The following is a 17,428-nucleotide window of genomic DNA, read 5'->3' as shown; positions in this document are numbered from 1 at the left end:
GGGATATTTTGGGTTGACTAAAACAAAATATATTGTTTTAATTGAAAAATTGTATTGAAATATCTAAGGTAGATGTGGCCAATGAATGTTTGTAAAAATACTTGCCCAGTGGAAATAGTATTACGGCCAGTTTTTAGTAAATTGCATAGAATCTTTTTGTTTGAAAAGAAGCTCATTGCTAAGAGCTACAGGTCACCTTGGTGCAAATTCTCGCCATTCCTGCATGTTTGTACAAGGTGGGATGAGGACACTGAGAATCCCTCAGTACCCACGTAGGCACCCTGAGAATCCTGAGGCTTGTGCTCACAACTTTGACTCCCTCTGTGGCCTTAGATAAATCACGTAGGATCAACATTTTCAAAAGTGTCCACTTATTTTGAATGGACCCTTACATGTCTCAAAATGGATACCTAAAATTAGTGAACACTTCTGAAAATATTGTTCTAATTTCTCAGTTTCCCCAGTAAAATCAGGATAGTACCTAATTACATCACAGCACTATTTGTGAGAATTTCTGTTGATTTTTACAAGGCATTTGTAAGGTGGTGGTGTTACATGTATTGCTCTATATCGTTTGTTTGTTTGTTTGTTTGTTTGTTTGTTTAATATTTATACTGCAGTAGCATTAGAGACCCCAATCAGAATTAGGTCCCTGTTGTCCTAGATGCAGAACAAATCCTTAAGAGAAAACAGTCCCTGCCTGAAAGGATTTACCATCTAAATAAGGTCTGGAAAACCTTATATAAACTGGAAATTATATGTACAGATGACTGGCAAGCTTCCCGTTTTGAAATGGCTGGAAAGCTCTCTCACAACCACACTTTCAGATATGTTCTAACTAAACTTCTAATTTCACTGGTCCAGACATTGTAGGCTCATATTATACACTTGTTCATCTGTCCAGGTTCTTATTTTAATACACATCATTATCGTATGTCTGAACTAATGTGAAGTCTAATAGCCATTATTCTTTTGAGAAGCATTTTCCTGTTGCAGAAAGATGTAAAATATGAAGATACCATAATTTCTGAAAGGGAAAACGGATTACTACATGAAGGGGATTAAAATGGCAGTCAGACTGAGGAGTAAAGAAGACAATGCCTCTGTCTTTTACTGAGATTTGTTGCTTTAGGATACATGTTCCTTTTGATTGGTGACTAGGGTACAAGGATAAAATAAAACCTAATTTAAGTGTTAGAATTAAAAAAGCCCTAACTGATCTGTGTAATCTGATTTGTTATGGCACTTTAGAGACTAACACATTTATTTGGGCATAAGTTTAACAATAAATTTGTTAGTCTCTAAGGTGCCACAAGGATTCCTTGTTTTTGCTGATACAGACTAACATGGCCACCTCTCTGAAACCTGATTTATTATGTGCTTTATATCCAATTTTAGGTACAAAAGGAAGAAACAAAGGAGAATTTACAAATCTTCAGGGGGTAGCTGCATCTACAAATGGAAAAATATTAATTGCAGACAGTAACAACCAGTGTGTACAGGTATTATGTCTCTCTTTTAATATCAGTATTTTACTGTATTAAAGATAAATCTTGCAAGATACAAGCATGGCTAGAAAATATAGAGAAGCCTGCTCTGCTCAGCATTCAGGATCACTGATTTTTTTGAAATATTGTAGCTGTTTCAGATTCATATCAGATCTGCTACAACATGTGCTAGAATTGCTTCCTTTTTTATTATATTTGAATGTAAAGATGAGATTGATCAGCAGTCATATTAGAAAAATATTGACTTTGCATTACAAGTTTTATTACTTCGATCAGTGTTCCCAAATAAAATCCAGAATTCAGTGCCCAAACTCTGTTGCATAATCTGATTTTTTGACAAAAAAGAAACTAATGTAGGTTTCATTTTCAAATATCTTTTAGTTTCACATCAGTCTAATTTACTCTTCTCTCTGATATTATGATCCAAATGTTGATTTCTATAGCAGCAGCCCCAATGACCACAATAGCCTGGCTTTAGGTGTTCAGATTCAATTTCCTGTGTGAAGATCAAGATGGATGGGTGGTTTTTCCCTCCGTTCTATCATGTATCATCTTCACCATTAAGGATTTATCAGCTCCATTCTGACTGCACATATGGTTGGAGATGAATGTGATAGTTTCCTCTTCCCTAAGAATATTGGACTTGCAGAGTCAACTGCAGTAAAAACTTGTTTTTATTAGTAAACTAAACACGTTTTCAAAGAGACATGGGATAAAATTTTCATCAGTCGCTTCTAAACAGGGGGAGCTCCAGGCACCAGCGCGTGCCTGGGGCGGCAAGCCATGGAGGGGCGCTCTGCTGGTCGCCACGAAGGCAGCAGGCAGGTTGCCTTCGGCAGCATGTCTGCACAGGGTCCGCTGGTCCCATGGCTTCGACGGACCTCCCGCAGGCAAGCCGTCGAAGGCAACCTGCCTGCCGTACTTGGGGCGGCAAAATACCTACAGCCGCCCCTGCTTCTAAACATGCTCTTAAAATTTTGCACTCACACTTCATGTATTTGCAGCCACAAATGGAATTTCAATATCTAATTACCTGTCTTAAAGACATAGCCAGTGGGCTAAATTCTAAGAGGTGATAAGCACCTTAACACCTCCCAGGATATTGCCTAATATTTATCCCTAACTCAGGTAATTAGATGTTGAAATTCTGTTCTATGTTCTATTCTTGTCTCTTCCACAGACTTCTTGTGCAGCCTTGGCTAAGTGTCTATGTGCCTCACTTTCTTCATTTATAATATGGGAATCACAATGCTTTCTTACCTCAGAGAGATGTTGTGAAGATTAATTCACTAATGTTTGTAAAGCATTTTGCGATTATTGCAAGCATGGTGCTATGTAAATGCAAAGTACTTGTTTATAGTAAAGCTAGGGTCCTGGTTGAGCTTCTCTGTAAATTGGGCCCAAAGGTTTCAAATATGTGCAGTAACATTGTTTTGTTATTGCAGTCAGATAAGAAACTGTAACAATTTAATATTTCCAGTGCTTTAATTATTTTCCTGTTTGCCAAAGACCATGTCATGAGAAATAGATTACTGTGATTAATGTACAATTACTTTTAAAAATATTTTTTATCACAGATATTTTCCAATGATGGCCAATTCAAAAGTCGTTTTGGTATAAGAGGAAGGTCTCCTGGCCAGTTGCAGAGGCCCACAGGAGTGGCTGTGCATCCTAGTGGTGACATCATTATTGCAGACTATGATAACAAATGGGTTAGCATATTTTCATCAGATGGAAAATTTAAGGTAAGGCTATAATATGAAGCTTTGACCATTTAACAAGGGAATACATTTGTTTTGTTTTGAGAAAGAGAACTGGAGATGTGAAACAGATTAATAAATGCATTCTTTTCTTGTGGAAAACCATGATGCACCTAAAACCAAGTTTAATAATAAATAGGAAAATGTCAAAACTGAGATACCAAGAGTATATGAATTATATTTTTAATAAAATTTTTATCAGCTAGGTGCTTGGGTGCCGCACTACAACTTCGAATTGCAAAACACCCAACAATAATACACAGTGTCAAACTCCAGACAGTTCCATAGACAGATCATTAAGTAGTCTTCAGTACTTTAAGACTAGGCAGGAAGATTAGCAGATCTTCCATCTTTTCATGTACTGTGTATTTATACCTGCCTACTGTATTTTCCACTCCATGCATCTGATGAAGTGGGTTTTAGCCCACGAAAGCTTATGCCCAAATAAATCTTAGTCTCTGAGGAGCCACAAGTACTCCTTGTTGTTTTTGCTGATACTAACATGTCTACCACTCTGAAACAGATCCTCTAGTGGTAGCCCATTTCGTATCCTGGAGGCCATGACTTAAAATGAGTTGAGACCTTCAAATGGCAGTTAAAGAAAGAACATAGTGTCTTAAAAGGATACCAAACTGATAATTGGTTCCCCAGAAAGGTGTGTCCTACTCTGTTTACTACATGCATGTCAGCAAAGCACGTTTGTAATTCACCCATTGTCCTATTGGCAGCCAATGCAAAGACAGCAAGGCAGGTTTATTATTTTCACCAAAGATCACCCGAGTGCTGTATTATGGGCTGCCATATTGTGTGCTGGTTGACTTGCAGGCATCTCAGAGTAGAGAGAATTACATTATTCAAGTAGCAATAAAACAGGACCTAAAGAGATCTCCACTAGAGAGAGGGGCAAACGCTATAAAAGTTATGAACTTGCTAGAAACACATCGATATTCTCCCTTGTCCCACAGTTCTTTGTGGTCAGGAAGAACCTCTAGTTCTTGACAGATTTTACCCATGCCAGCTATGTGCCACCCACACATGGCAAGACAAACTGGGCCTTAAAATTTGATGTGACCAAGAAAATCTCTTTTGGATCATGTACTTAATTGCTTAAGAAAAACTTTCTGCATGTGATTTTTTTCTTCATTCTCAGTGAAATGAAGTTTACAGTAATGTACTGACTTTGTATGTGAGTGCATGCTGTTTATTCTTTCCATGTGCTGACCATTAAAGAATAAGACGTACTATTAGTGTTAGACAGAGGTGTTCTCCTTAAAGCAAAAAAGGCTGTGTTCTTGTCCCACTTTCCTGTGAATGTTATGTAAGGCCTGATTCTGCAATCATTACTCATATTAAGTAGTTCTTTACTCATGTGAGTAGGCTCCCACTAGAGTTCAACTTGGCCAGTTTAGCACATGTTAAAGGCAGTGTGCCTTGTCTGTATTAGATTTCTAATACACATTAGTTAGCATGTGTTAGCTAATGTGCTACATCACATCTTAAGCCATAGTTTAGACAAAGCCCTGTTGATTTCAAAGAGCTATTTAAGAACTAAGGTTACTACTCATCAGGGGTAATGGTGGCAGAATTTGACCCACAGTAAATCACAGACACGATTGTCTGTAGATCATACTTATTACAATGTCTTTAAATGCAGCACAGAAACATAGCAGACATAGGAAAAATAAAAGGCAGAGAAAACTGTTAGGTTTGACATAGCAATAATTACCTCTGAGTTTGATGAACCTGCTGTTCATATAGGTTATTGTGCTCTTAAAAGGAACAGAGTAAAAAGTCAGCTAACACTTTAGAAAACAAGGGGCTGTTTGCTAGAGGAATTAGAACCAAGCATCTTTGTTGACCATTGACGTTCACCAACCTGCAGCTTAGCAGGCATTGTAGTGAGGGTCAGGTAGAATTGGAGAGAATTACAGCAGTGTCCCTAAGTCTGAGACAGAGGCTGCAGGATTGAGTAAAATGGCAATATGCTATTCAGTCACATAAAAGACCTGCTGAGAAACTACCAACATACTTTCTCATTCACAGAGTCTGGTTTTGGACCATAATTTTCTAGTTGGCATTTTCTGGCAATTAACAACCCAAAATCTCAGGCCTGAGCTGCTCCAGGTGGCTATTAACAGGGAGGAAATGCCTTCCCTTTGGCTGCTATTTACTATATAACTGTCTGCTATAGAATGAGTTATTATCTCTTTAATGACACCCCTTTTAGTAAATTGTGTAGTCATATAGTGTTAAGGTGTGTGCAGCTGTATTTCCTACTTGTTCTACTTTTTACCTGAAGGTCAGTAATTAACCAATTGTTGTTTTAAAAAAATATAGAATGTCTCAGGTGTGTGCATGAAACACAAGGTACTTCCCTTATAAAGGTAAAATAGCTTCCAAAATGTTCAGATACTCAAGGGATCTGGTTCTCCTCTCTGACTAGGGCAAATTACTCCATTGAAGTCAATGAACAAACTGAAGATAGACTGGTGTAAAACAGGTGCAACTGGGATCAGATTCAAACCTTTGGAGTAATTGGAACATTGTATAAAAAATTAAAATCTTCCATGTAAACTGGCTTGGATTGGAGGAAGATGCTGGAGTGTCATTTTCTTTAGTTCCCCTAGACTGAACATAAATTAAGCAAACTGGATGGTTATCCTGGGAATCAGTATCCTGTGCAGTGTTCCCTGCTAAAACAGAGACAAGTATTCAAAATGTTAATATTAAGGACATTAACATGATATACAGACCAGCTTTGTTTGGTTTAGTAAGTGTTTTTGTTGGACTATAGGAGCTCTGCAAAGGGGGAAAAAAAAAGTTGGCAATATCTTTGTGTATCTAGTACAAGTCAATACATCAGACTTTATGGTCCTAGTAGTCAGAATGATTAAATGGGAGAGGAAAACTTGATTATAATGTAAAACACTTTTTATATGTAAACACAATGGACTGTATTTGAGAGAAATTCAAGACTATTACATAAGTATTCTACATATAGTGGGCAGGCTTGGTCTGATGGTTGAAACACAGAATGAGGATTTAGAAGATCTGTTATATATTTCTAGCTCTGCTAGACTTGCTATGGAATTTGAGCAAATTGCTTCATCTCTTATGTCTGTTTCCTATCTGTAAAATAGGAACAAAAATACTTCCCTCCTTCACTGGGGTTTTGTGAGGTTAAAGTCAGCAATGTTTGCCAAGCGCTTTGAGACTGTAGATAAACATACAAGATATTAATGATGATTTTGATTTGAAGAAGGGCATGAAATACTGGGCAGCTTATCTGATGCAAGAAGTCTGCTAGTTGTTAGGCTGCACCATTGACGGTCACATCAGAGTTTTGTTCTGATCTTATTCTGTATGTCATTTTTAATCACTCTTTTCCCCCCATTCCAGTCACTCCTCCCTTTGCACCATTTTAACAGCCATGAGAGCCAGTAAGCAAATTTCTTTGGAGCTATGGCCAAGCATTTCCATAATTACAGGACGCGGCTGGTTTATTGTAGTTGACTCCCATGGTAAGGAGAAAAGTTTCACTTTCCTGATGGTTTGTCTCCACTAGCTATAAGGACAGAGTCTGAAGTTTTCTCAAGGGCGTGAAACTTGAATATCGCATAAAGTAGAACTTAGCAAAATACTACTGTAACACAACAACAGACCCTGAATTTCTTATAGTGGGAGATGGTGCGGCCTAGTGGATAGAGTGCTGGATTAGGTCTTGGGAAACTTGTTCTGTGTACTCGGCCACTGGGTAATCTTGGGTAAGTCACTTTGCTTCCATGTACCTTGGTTTCCTCTCTGTAAGCAGGGGAAATGACATTTGTGTCCGTTTGTAAAGTGCTTTGAAATCTAATTATGAGAAGCACTGTCTAAGAGCTAGGTATTTCAGACAGAGGGAATACATGCAGATGTAGTATTAGCATGGCCATATGACTCAAAAACGGTGAAGCAACATGGGATTATCTTCATTACTTACGAACAAGTGGCAGTGAAGCCTTTATATTTCACCAGCATTTACCTGGGTATACATATAGTAAATATTTGAGAGTTTTAGAAATGTTGATTTAATACTGTTTTTATTTATTTCTCTGCTCTAGAGCCAACCTTTCTATGTGCCATGAGTCCAACTGTAAAGGACTCATGCTATGTGAAGGAGATGAAAAAATGGACAAATATTTTAGATACCGCTGAAGATTATCAAAAATAGCTTTTCTATGCATAGCAATGCCATGACTTAGAAGATCCCTCGATATCCTACTCTAAGGCTAAATAAAAGAGGGATTTCTGGCTCTCTGAGGGGGAAAAAATTTTTTTCCCCTTCACTTCCAGCCCTGCTGGGTCATACGGTAACAGTCCTTAAAGATATCACTGGTCTAGGATGGCATATTGTCACCATGGGCCTCTCAGGTCAGGATGGTATTAGAAGGGTGAAGAGGGATAGAAGGAAACGTATCTGGCAGGGTTGGGGGGATTGTTTTATTTTTTTTTAAATAACAAGAAAAAGTGGAAGCCGTTTGAAGTTACTAGGAGGTTTGGATAGTTAGAAATAATCCTGGGCAAGGGGGAGGGTAAAGAGAAATGGGCAAAGTGTGAGTGAGGTGCATGATATGCAGTTTGCTACGCAGCTGTCTGTCTCCTTGCTTTGAGTAACTGAAAAAAATGGTTATCAGACAAAAACAAAGCAGTACACACATGCACCCACAAAGCTAAGGACACTGAATTAATTCTCTGTATTATGACCCTTTACAGCAACATGATCAGCAAAATTAAATCTTAAAAAAATTAAAAACTAACAAATTGAACACTGTTAGAGGTAAGTCTTTGAGCTTTAGATATAAAGCAACTAATGGTTTCAGGTGCACACACATCCCTTCGTAGGGCATTTTCTACATAAGCAGGGAGATTGTAGAACACATGAAATTTGGAATTCAGGAAAAAAGGAAAATCAATAACTTAAATTCATAATAGCATATAAAATGAGGAACATAATGTACTTGACAGAATCCATTTTAACACATCATTTGTGTGAAAGGATTAGAGGAGTCCTTACACTTTTATCTTTCCTAGTGGCAGAAAACTCTGAGAATACTTCCAGTACCATCATTAACAGGAGTGCCTAGATTTCATACTGCTCAGTTTTAAATAATCAAGCCTGTAATTCTGACACCTTCAAGAAGCACAAACACACACAAAGTATGTTGCTCCAGAATAATGATGTCACCAGTATATTTAGCGTAAAACTGTATTTCTAGCAGCAAGCACTACAAACCATAGCTGGTTTTAACTTGTGTGCTGTCTGCAAATTTATTTTCAAAATCCTGACCCAAGGTTAATTATTTCATTACTTCACTCTTTGAGTGCCTGTTAGTAACTACACTGTGTTTTTATTCGTTATTTTATATGACGTAATATGGGCAGGAAGATGTTGTATTCATGGGAATGAATAATTTTTCCATAGGAATCCTGGAAATCCTGCAGAGTGGGCAGGGCCGGCTCCAGGCACCAGCATTCCAAGCTGGTGCTTGGGGCGGCAATCTGTGAGGGGCGGCAATCCCTGTTGTTTTGCTCCCAAGCATCACACCGAATTGCCGCTGCAGACGGCGGGAGCAGTCCGTGTGCCCTTAGGGCAGCAGGTGCGTTTCCACGGTGGTGGCAATTCGGCAGCAGCTTCTATGTTTAGCTGTCCACAGCGGCTTCAACTAAACATAGAAGCTGCTGCTGCCAAATTGCCGCTGCCGTGGAAATGCGCCTGCCGCCCTAAAGGCACAAGGTTTAGTTGATGTCTTTGCTTGTTTGTCACTCTGCAAACCCTAATACGTTTCACAAGTAGGCTATGACTATGTTCACTTTTCCCCCTATTGCCAAAACAATCTTATTTTTAAAAATGTTCATTGAAATTATTTTCAGTGCAATATCATTGGTCTTTTTTTCTAATAGAAATTTACAGTGGAATGATCTAAGAAAAAATTTTAACAGCATACAAATACAAGGCCATGTGTTCCTTGTGTGGTGAGAAAACCCACTAGAAATGAAAAAAGTATGGAGGGATGCTGCAGGGTTCACCTTATGGAGTTTTCTCCATATGCTCCCTTCAAGAGAGAGAGGTTCAGGCAATCATGTAGAGGTTGAGGCTCCCTGGGGAAATGTAGGTTCCATTATCTCAGAGTATAGGGTAGCTTCAGCATCTTCCACTTCACTCACTACCATTCAGGATGGTTCATAAGGGATTGCCCCTCTTCTTCTGCATCTGTGCCCTAGCAACGCCACATGTATACGCAAATGGGCTTTTTAATGTAGTCTTTACTTCCCCTCAAACTACCATAAGGATGTCTGCTTCTAAATCCTCTGGTAGTTGAGGGAAACATACTGTATAAAGCACCTTCTCCCTGCCTCTACTTCCTACCATCCTGGTACGGCTGCTCCCAGACCCACAGATCCCCAGCTGCTCCTGTGGGATCTAAGGAAGAGGCCTGTGGGGATTATACTACAGAAGCACTGTTTACTCCAATATTTGCAGGTTGTATGTCTGTCCCATTCCATACCTGTCAATCTTAACATGGTAGAGCTGTATGGAGAAATCAAAATCATCTGTGAAACAGAATTTTCTATTTTGAAATAGTTTCATCCCTATTTGGAACAAACTCTCAAAATTTTGGAATTCTCATTGCCCCAGCAGCAGGGCTCCATTCCCTTTCAATCTGTATGGCAGGGCTTCCCCAGACCTGTGGAACCTGGAAGCACTGGGTTCCCTAACTCGGAGGCAGTCCACATGTCAGGTTGCTAAAGAGCCAGGCAGGAGAGCTGGAGGGAAACCAGGCAGTCCTCAATGGAACTTAATCAACATGGAATTGTTTTCACACAATATTTCAATTTCAATGAATTGGCAAATTCTGATGAAAAAAATCTTTCTTCAGAATTTTTTTGACCAGCAATAGTTGAAGGTTCCAAAATCTTGAGATTTTATGCAAATGAGTCAATGCTCAAATTTGCGTCTTTGATTAATACACATTGCCTTCATTATAAAAATGATAGCAGAAGTCCTAATTATCAGAATTTCTGCCTAAGAAGGAGAAAGCATGGACCAAGCTTTAGAAACATGGGAGTTGCTGTGCTCCTGCATGGCCCTGGCATTGCCCTGGGTTGATGTCCAGATGGCTCCTTGAGGTGCTGGCCTAGTTTTTCCTTGTCCTGGACTGGGTGAAACGCTGTGGTTAGATTGCTGGATCCCCTGGGCCTGACTGCAGCTTTTTCTGAACTGGTAAGGGGGTATAGATGGGCTGCTGGCCCCTAGCTGGGTGCCCTTCTCTGACAGCTCTCTACCACTTGCTCCCTAGCAGGCGGAGGGGTTCTGACTGTGGTTGCTGTTCCCTGGCTATTGTTTGCAGGCCCTGCGGCCAAGAAGACATGATTAACTTGTTATGCTATGCCACTGTGCCATATCTCTGAGTCTGTTGCCGTGTGACTTGGGGGGGGGGAGGACCATACTGTGTCTCTATGGTTACAGTTTATATTCTATTCTGTATAGGCTTGTATATGGTACTCATTACTGTAGTAGCTGGGCACCTTCCAGAAGTAAGCAATGCAATTAACATCTGTCACGTTTCTCCTCCTGACTGGGGTCTCTCTGCTCCCAGAGGACACCTATAGTGGCCCTAACCATATAGGTGGAGCCTAGAGTATTTCTGCAGCTCTCCAAGTCTGGAGATGGCAGGATCAGTGCAGAAAGCAGCTGCAAACCAGAGTTAGAACAGAGGTGTTCCCTTCCATTGGCTGGTGTGGAGTGCAGCATGGAAAGCAGGAGAGGACAGGAGGAAGAAGGGGAAGAGGAAGAAGGATAAAAAAGAGTCTAACCTGCTATCTCCTGTCAGTCTCCCCATTATAACACACAAAATAAAAATATATTCTTTAACCCTATTCCAGTGCCTTGATCACATTATTTCTTTTTATTTTGAGCACTCTATGCCACTTTCTCATCACCTGCAGCCTGTGAGAGTTGATCTATATTGCCTGCACAGGAGTGGAAGCATCCTTCCAGTGTCACAATATTATTTGCCTTGCAGTTTTTAGTTCTATTGGTAACTGTTTTGTCACAAGACATATTTACTGTGTTTGAAATGTTCACTGCATGTATGACAGGAACAGATCGTGTATGTAATTCAGTGTTTCAGTGACTTATTTGTAATTTTTCCATCAAGATCTCTGTCTCTCTTGCACACTTCAAATGTAACCCCACATTTCTAAGCTGTGAGCAGGATAGCGTCAGATGCCCAGTACAGTATATTTGAAGCTAGATTGGGCTTTGACTCCATCAGAATTCCTTTGCTGTGCTAACAGGCACTAGGAGAGGCTGCAGCATGATTCTTCGCACTCCATATTCCCAGCCAGCTCTGATGGTGGGGGGATCAGGTCCTGGCCCTGCCCTTCTCTACTCCTTTCAGGTAACTGGACTTGGAGCAGGTGCCCAAAAGGTAGAGGTCCTTTTGTACTTTCCTCCCACCCCTGCATCTGAACAAGGGTTGGCAACAGTCTGGCTCACAATTTTTCCTCCAAGATACTCCAGTTTCATTGACAACATAAAATTTGACATACAGTAGAACCTCAAAGATACGAACACCATAGTCACAGACTGACTGGTCAACCGGACACCATGTGAAACCAGAAGTAACCAATCAGGCAGCAGCAGAGACCCCTCTCCCCGCCCCCCCCCCCCCCAAAAGGCAAATACTATACTGTGCCTTGATTGCATCTTAAAGGTGGGCACATCTGCACTGTCTGTACCCACCCCTGCCCCTGGACAGCCACTTACAGCAAGATGCAGAGGTAGCCAGAACAAGGCAGCCGGAGCCAGCAGAGCAAGAGCAGCACTGCATTCTGTGCAGCGTTCACCCCAGGGGCCTTGCTGCTTTTACCCCCACCCTCCTCTGAGTAGGGAGCTCAGCTTCTGTTGAATCCTGGCCTGGAGTATGAGCTGCTCGATCTGGAGCCCAAACTGCACTTTGTTCAGAGTTATGAGCATTTCAGTGTTTTTCGGATAATCTCCATTCCCGAGGTGTCTAACTCTGTGATTCTACTGTATTTGCATTTGATATCGAGCTTGGTGTTTGGCTTCATATGTGCTTGGCTTCTACACTTGCTGACGCGGCACAGCGTGCAAAGAATTTAGTATATGCAAGGTTAAGTTTGCTTACTTATGCCTTCAATGCTGATAGCTTTCCATGCTAGAAAGGGCTATATTTCAGCAACTTTTCTTAAAATGAAAAAAGTAATGAAAATGTTTGTAATAAATCTTCTGGCTGCAGTTAAACTGTCTGGTAAATTTTAGAGGATTAAGTTTCACTTGGCACACTGTTTATAAAAAGATTATATATTACAGTAGATCCCTGAATTGTACTTGCTTATGTTGGGAGGGATGGCTCAGTGGTTTGAGCATTGGCCGTCCGCTAAACCCAGGGTTGAGCTCAATCCTTGAGGGGGCCATTTAGGAATCTGGGGCAAAAACCTGTCTGGGGATTGGTCTTGCTTTGAGCAGGGAGTTGGACTAGATGACCACCTGAGGTCTCTTCCAAGCCTGATATTCTATGTGTATCTCACAAATTCAATCATTTTTTCCTTCTTTTCTCTTGCAGGCAAAAATTGGATCTGGAAAACTTATGGGACCAAAAGGTGTTTCCGTGGATCGTAATGGGCACATCATTGTTGTGGACAACAAAGCATGCTGTGTATTTATCTTCCAGCCAAATGGAAAAATAGTAACCAGGTTTGGTAGCCGAGGAAATGGGGACAAACAGTTTGCAGGTACACTTGACGGTAATATGTAAATCCCCTTTTCTTGCTGCTTCTGCTCACATTTTGCATGATGTTTGAGCATGTGGAAGACGCTAGATCTGAATTATTTTTCCTTGTCATTTAAAAAATGGATGGGAAGAAAAGCCAAAGTATGATCTTCAGCTTTCAGCAGTTGCACCAGGAAAAGGAAAGGTCTTTGAGACTCTTTTCTTAAACCTGGAAGTTTGTTCAGAAATTCATCGTGCTAATTTTCTTAATTGGTGCTACATTCTAGGAACTTCATCTTAATCTTTTTCAAAAGGTAAATCCATCTTTGAAAAACAGCTCTGAAATATTACTATTACACCTTGTTGGGTTCACATTTTAACATACTATTCTGCAGTTAGTTTAATCAGTCCGGAAAATTAAAAAATTTGTTCTTCGCCAATAATTGTAACCAGTTCTTATTAGCTACTCCCTTTGCCTGGCTATGTTTCAGGCTAATGACCTAGGGAAGATAGATCATAACAGACATTTGATGAATGCCTTGTAATGTCTACACTCAGCTGCTGATAATTAACGTTTATACAGCATTTTACATTCATCAAAGAACCATGCAACTATTAACTAATCCTATGTAGATAAATGAGTAAATAATTTTTTCCCCTTCTTGACACTTTGAAAATGGGCATAGAGACTTTGTCCATGCCTAAATTTGCACTTAATCATGTGACAGGAAATGTCTACTTTAGGAAAAATGCCAGTTACATGTCTAATTGGCCATTTGCACATGCCATTATCCAGTTTGCACATATAGTTGTGAAAATTAGGCATGCACTTTTGTGCATACCTAACTTTGCAACTCCAAGTGACTTGTCTAGATCATTTTGCAGGTGTTTGGTCACTTTGGATAATGTCCATGTGACGATCCATGCCCCTAGGGTCGGGGCCGCATGGCCTATCTGTCAGTCTATGAAGCAGCCTTTCAGTGCAGGGCAGTGTGGCCTAGCGGCCAGAGTCTACAAAGTGTTGGGATGCCCCTTATGGGGTGGGGCAGCCCTAGTAGGGGGGTCTGGGCCCACCTGACTCCACCAGGCCCCAACCCAGGGCCCTAACAGTGGTGTAGCGGCTTGCCACTGACTCAGTGGGGGGTCCTACCAAAACACACTGAGTTTCCCCGGATGGGAGTTACCACTCCGTCACCCTCCCTGGGTCACTTCCTACCAGAGCCTGTGTTGGGGTTTCCCATGAGATGTCAGGTCCTCTGTGTTCGGCAGGGCCAGTCATCTTCAGGATTTTCTCCAGTTGCCGGGGTGCAGGTGGGCCATGGACAGCTTCTTTTCCCGGTGCAGTCAGAGGCTGTGGCTGGCCCTCCGCAGGAGCTTCCCAGGCAGGTCCTTCCCCTGCAGCCCAGAATGAGCTGGTCTCCCTCCCTTTACTACTAGAGCACTTGAAGCATGCCCAGTTTTGCCAGGCAGGCATGACTTCCGCTGTCAATACCACGGGCTTAACCCTGTCTGGGCTAGTGCAGGGTAAGCAGACTCTGTCACAGTTCCCAATGTTAGACTGGAGCTCAATAAGCGTGCAGAATGGGAGGAATACTGTCTTAAATTGTACACTGTTACAATCTTGTCAAAAGTTGCCTTTCTAGTAGAGTAGGTAGCTGAATGTGTTTTGGCTTTATTAGATTCCCTATTCTAATAATACTTTATGGTACACTTACAACTGCATATTATTCACTGGAGTTTTGGCTCTATCTCTACTAAATATTGTTACCAAAATTTTCTGGATATGCTGTTTTCCTTTCTTTTTAAAATGTGTAGGTATGAATTCCTGAGTACAGCTGAACAAGTAATCTCTAACAATTTATTTGATCAATTAACATTCTCTTTCCACTGGTGGAATATCCATAGCAGATCACAAGTTACTTGAATTCAGTTTTTATTTGAATTTACGCATTGTGTATATTTTCACATTTACTTTATGAATTGATCACAAAACTGGAACTTTGTATTGTGTTGACTTGTTTTAATTACTTAAGTAGCATGGCACTGAGATCTTCTAGCCCAAATATTTGTGTGTTTTGGATTTAACAAATTGGTTTCAATCAAAACTTGCATGTGCAATTTTGATATATGGAGCTGGGTGAAAAATGTGTTGTTTTTTTTTCTGATAATATTCATATATTTAAGTGAATTTGCTTTACTTATAACATCAGTTTTGTGTTTCATCTAAATTTAGATGACTCAAATGTTTTGTGAAGGGTGAACACAAAGTATATGGGTGATTTCAATTAAAAATGTGTGTCAATATTTCAGAAACCTTTCTGCATTCTATACCTTGCTCTATCCCTGAACATTAGTGTCCTTAAGTACTAGTGCTCGTTAATGATTTATAACCCCATATAATAATCATTGTGTAACTGGGAGGGCATTAGGCATTACTGATAGATAACTATAAAAGATGAGTGGATGGAGGACAGAGCATATGCCAATTTAAAAATAATGTTCTATCTTACTTGGAAAATGAAAAGATTTTAAATTGTTGTTCCCTCCCACTTGACTAGCGATTGCTCAGAAGCCAACCTTAATTTTTTAAAGAGTGCAATGGATTTTTGTCATAACTTAAACCAGTAAATAAAAATCCTTACTTTTGAAGTTTACTACTTCTTATTATTTTATTTATTTTACCTCTTCTGTATTTCAGGTCCTCATTTTGCAGCTGTAAACAGCAACAATGAAATCATTGTTACAGATTTCCATAACCATTCTGTCAAGGTACTGTCAATTAATGCATTTGCTATTCTGGCAGTTCATATTAGCTTTTAACATCTTCCCTCCTAAACTAAAATAAAAATTAGGCCCTATTATAATACAATGAAGTTGTTGGTCCAAGGTCTAATTCACAACGTTGGATAAGAAAGAAGGGCTTCATTAAGGACTAGGAATCTAGAGATATTTAACAAATAATTTCTTCTAGATAGAGTTGATTCCTTGGATTAGGGTAATTTTGATTTTTTTCCCTAATGAAATAACATTTAAACACAAGTTATAAAAAAAAATTTTTTTACATCTATCAAATGTTTTGTTATTTCGCCCTCCTGTCAAACAATTTCTTATATGTTGTATTCTGTTTATTTTGTGAAAGATTTCCCACCCCGCCCCCCTTCCTTGAGGTATTCTCAATACATGTTTCCCTCACTTCTAGATTAAAACTAGTATAACAAAGAATAGTAAAAGGAGGCCACATGTTAAATGTATATCTCATTTGTCATAGATACATAGGTTTTAAAACCGGAGGGACCATTTGTGACCATATTGTGTTATGCCCCGTATAACACAAGCCATAGAATTTCACTCAGTAATTCCTGCATTGAGTAGGATTGGTCACTGGGTTGGTGATGTCTACTGCAGCCCTAAGAAGAGTCCTGGTTCATGACTGGTTAAAAAGTCCTATGACAAGTCATTACATTTCTGTTGCCTCAGGTTAGTAATATATAGGGCAGGAATGATGGTTACCATTCAGGTAGCATATCGGAGATGGTGTATGCTGGGTGGGAGACCACTGAGTTTGGAAGAAGCTATTACTCCCCTGCATAATTTTTTTTTTCTGGACTTCAAGCTTCCTCTCCAATTTGGAATGCTAGTTTTTTCTCTTCTCTCCTGCAAAAAAACATAAATCAAACACACTCCACCACTCCCACACACCCAAAAAGAATGCTGCTATGCTTCAAGAAGTTCTCAGAGGTATGAAATTAAATATATTTGGGTGAAATCCAGACTCCAGTGAAGTCAGTGGAAGTTTTGATACTGACTTTTAATGCAGCTGGGATTTCATCCATTAACTTCCCTGTTCTGCTGAATATCAAGATTTAGTTGTCTTGATCAATATTCACATTGTAGAGCCACAGATTTTAACATTGTACTTCAAAAATGTTACTGATTATTGTCACATGAATAATAAAAGGTACTGTAATTTACTGTCTTTAACCTGGTACTAAACCTCTAGCTTTTCAATTGTGACTTTTCATATGTTTGTGGGGTGAGTTTTTTTGGAATTGGAGAGGCAATAGCAACTCAAGTGGTTTGGATTACAACAGAAAAAGCAAGAGCACTTCAGGAACCAAAAAGCAGATTAGTTACATGGTATAGCAGCAGGAGGGCTCTGATTTGATAAATTATATCTTCACCAGCAGGGCTTACTGCAGTAATAGGGGTGACTGCAGAAAGCTTCAGAAACTAGTGGCAGCTTACGAGACCCAAAAGCTAGTCAAAAGAGAAGTAAGAAATATGGCATCTCATTGATTAAATATGAATTTAAAATGCACACATTACTGTCTTCCTTGTTAGATTAAAGAGTTCCTTTCAGCCCTGATGTAATTCAGTGCATAAC

The 17,428-nt window shown here is 39.8% G+C and overlaps 1 protein-coding gene across 22 annotated transcripts in view; it reads left to right on the top strand.

Moving 5' to 3' along the window:
- Positions 1-17,428, top strand: part of TRIM2 (tripartite motif containing 2) — a 109,896-nt gene that overhangs the window by 84,268 nt on the left and 8,200 nt on the right. For 21 of the 22 annotated variants that reach the window (XM_030563493.1, XM_030563496.1, XM_030563488.1 and 18 more), the window contains 4 exons: positions 1,399-1,502; positions 3,086-3,253; positions 12,898-13,078; positions 15,743-15,813. In XM_030563493.1, coding sequence (XP_030419353.1) covers positions 1,399-1,502; positions 3,086-3,253; positions 12,898-13,078; positions 15,743-15,813 — 524 coding nt within the window. The remainder of the gene's footprint in view (positions 1-1,398; positions 1,503-3,085; positions 3,254-12,897; positions 13,079-15,742; positions 15,814-17,428) is intronic. The other variant, XM_030563498.1, reaches the window with a different exon arrangement.

Source organism: Gopherus evgoodei, chromosome 5 (genome assembly GCF_007399415.2).
Source record: "Gopherus evgoodei ecotype Sinaloan lineage chromosome 5, rGopEvg1_v1.p, whole genome shotgun sequence".
NCBI classification, from domain to species: domain Eukaryota; kingdom Metazoa; phylum Chordata; order Testudines; family Testudinidae; genus Gopherus; species Gopherus evgoodei.
This window is presented reverse-complemented; position numbering and strand designations above follow the sequence as displayed.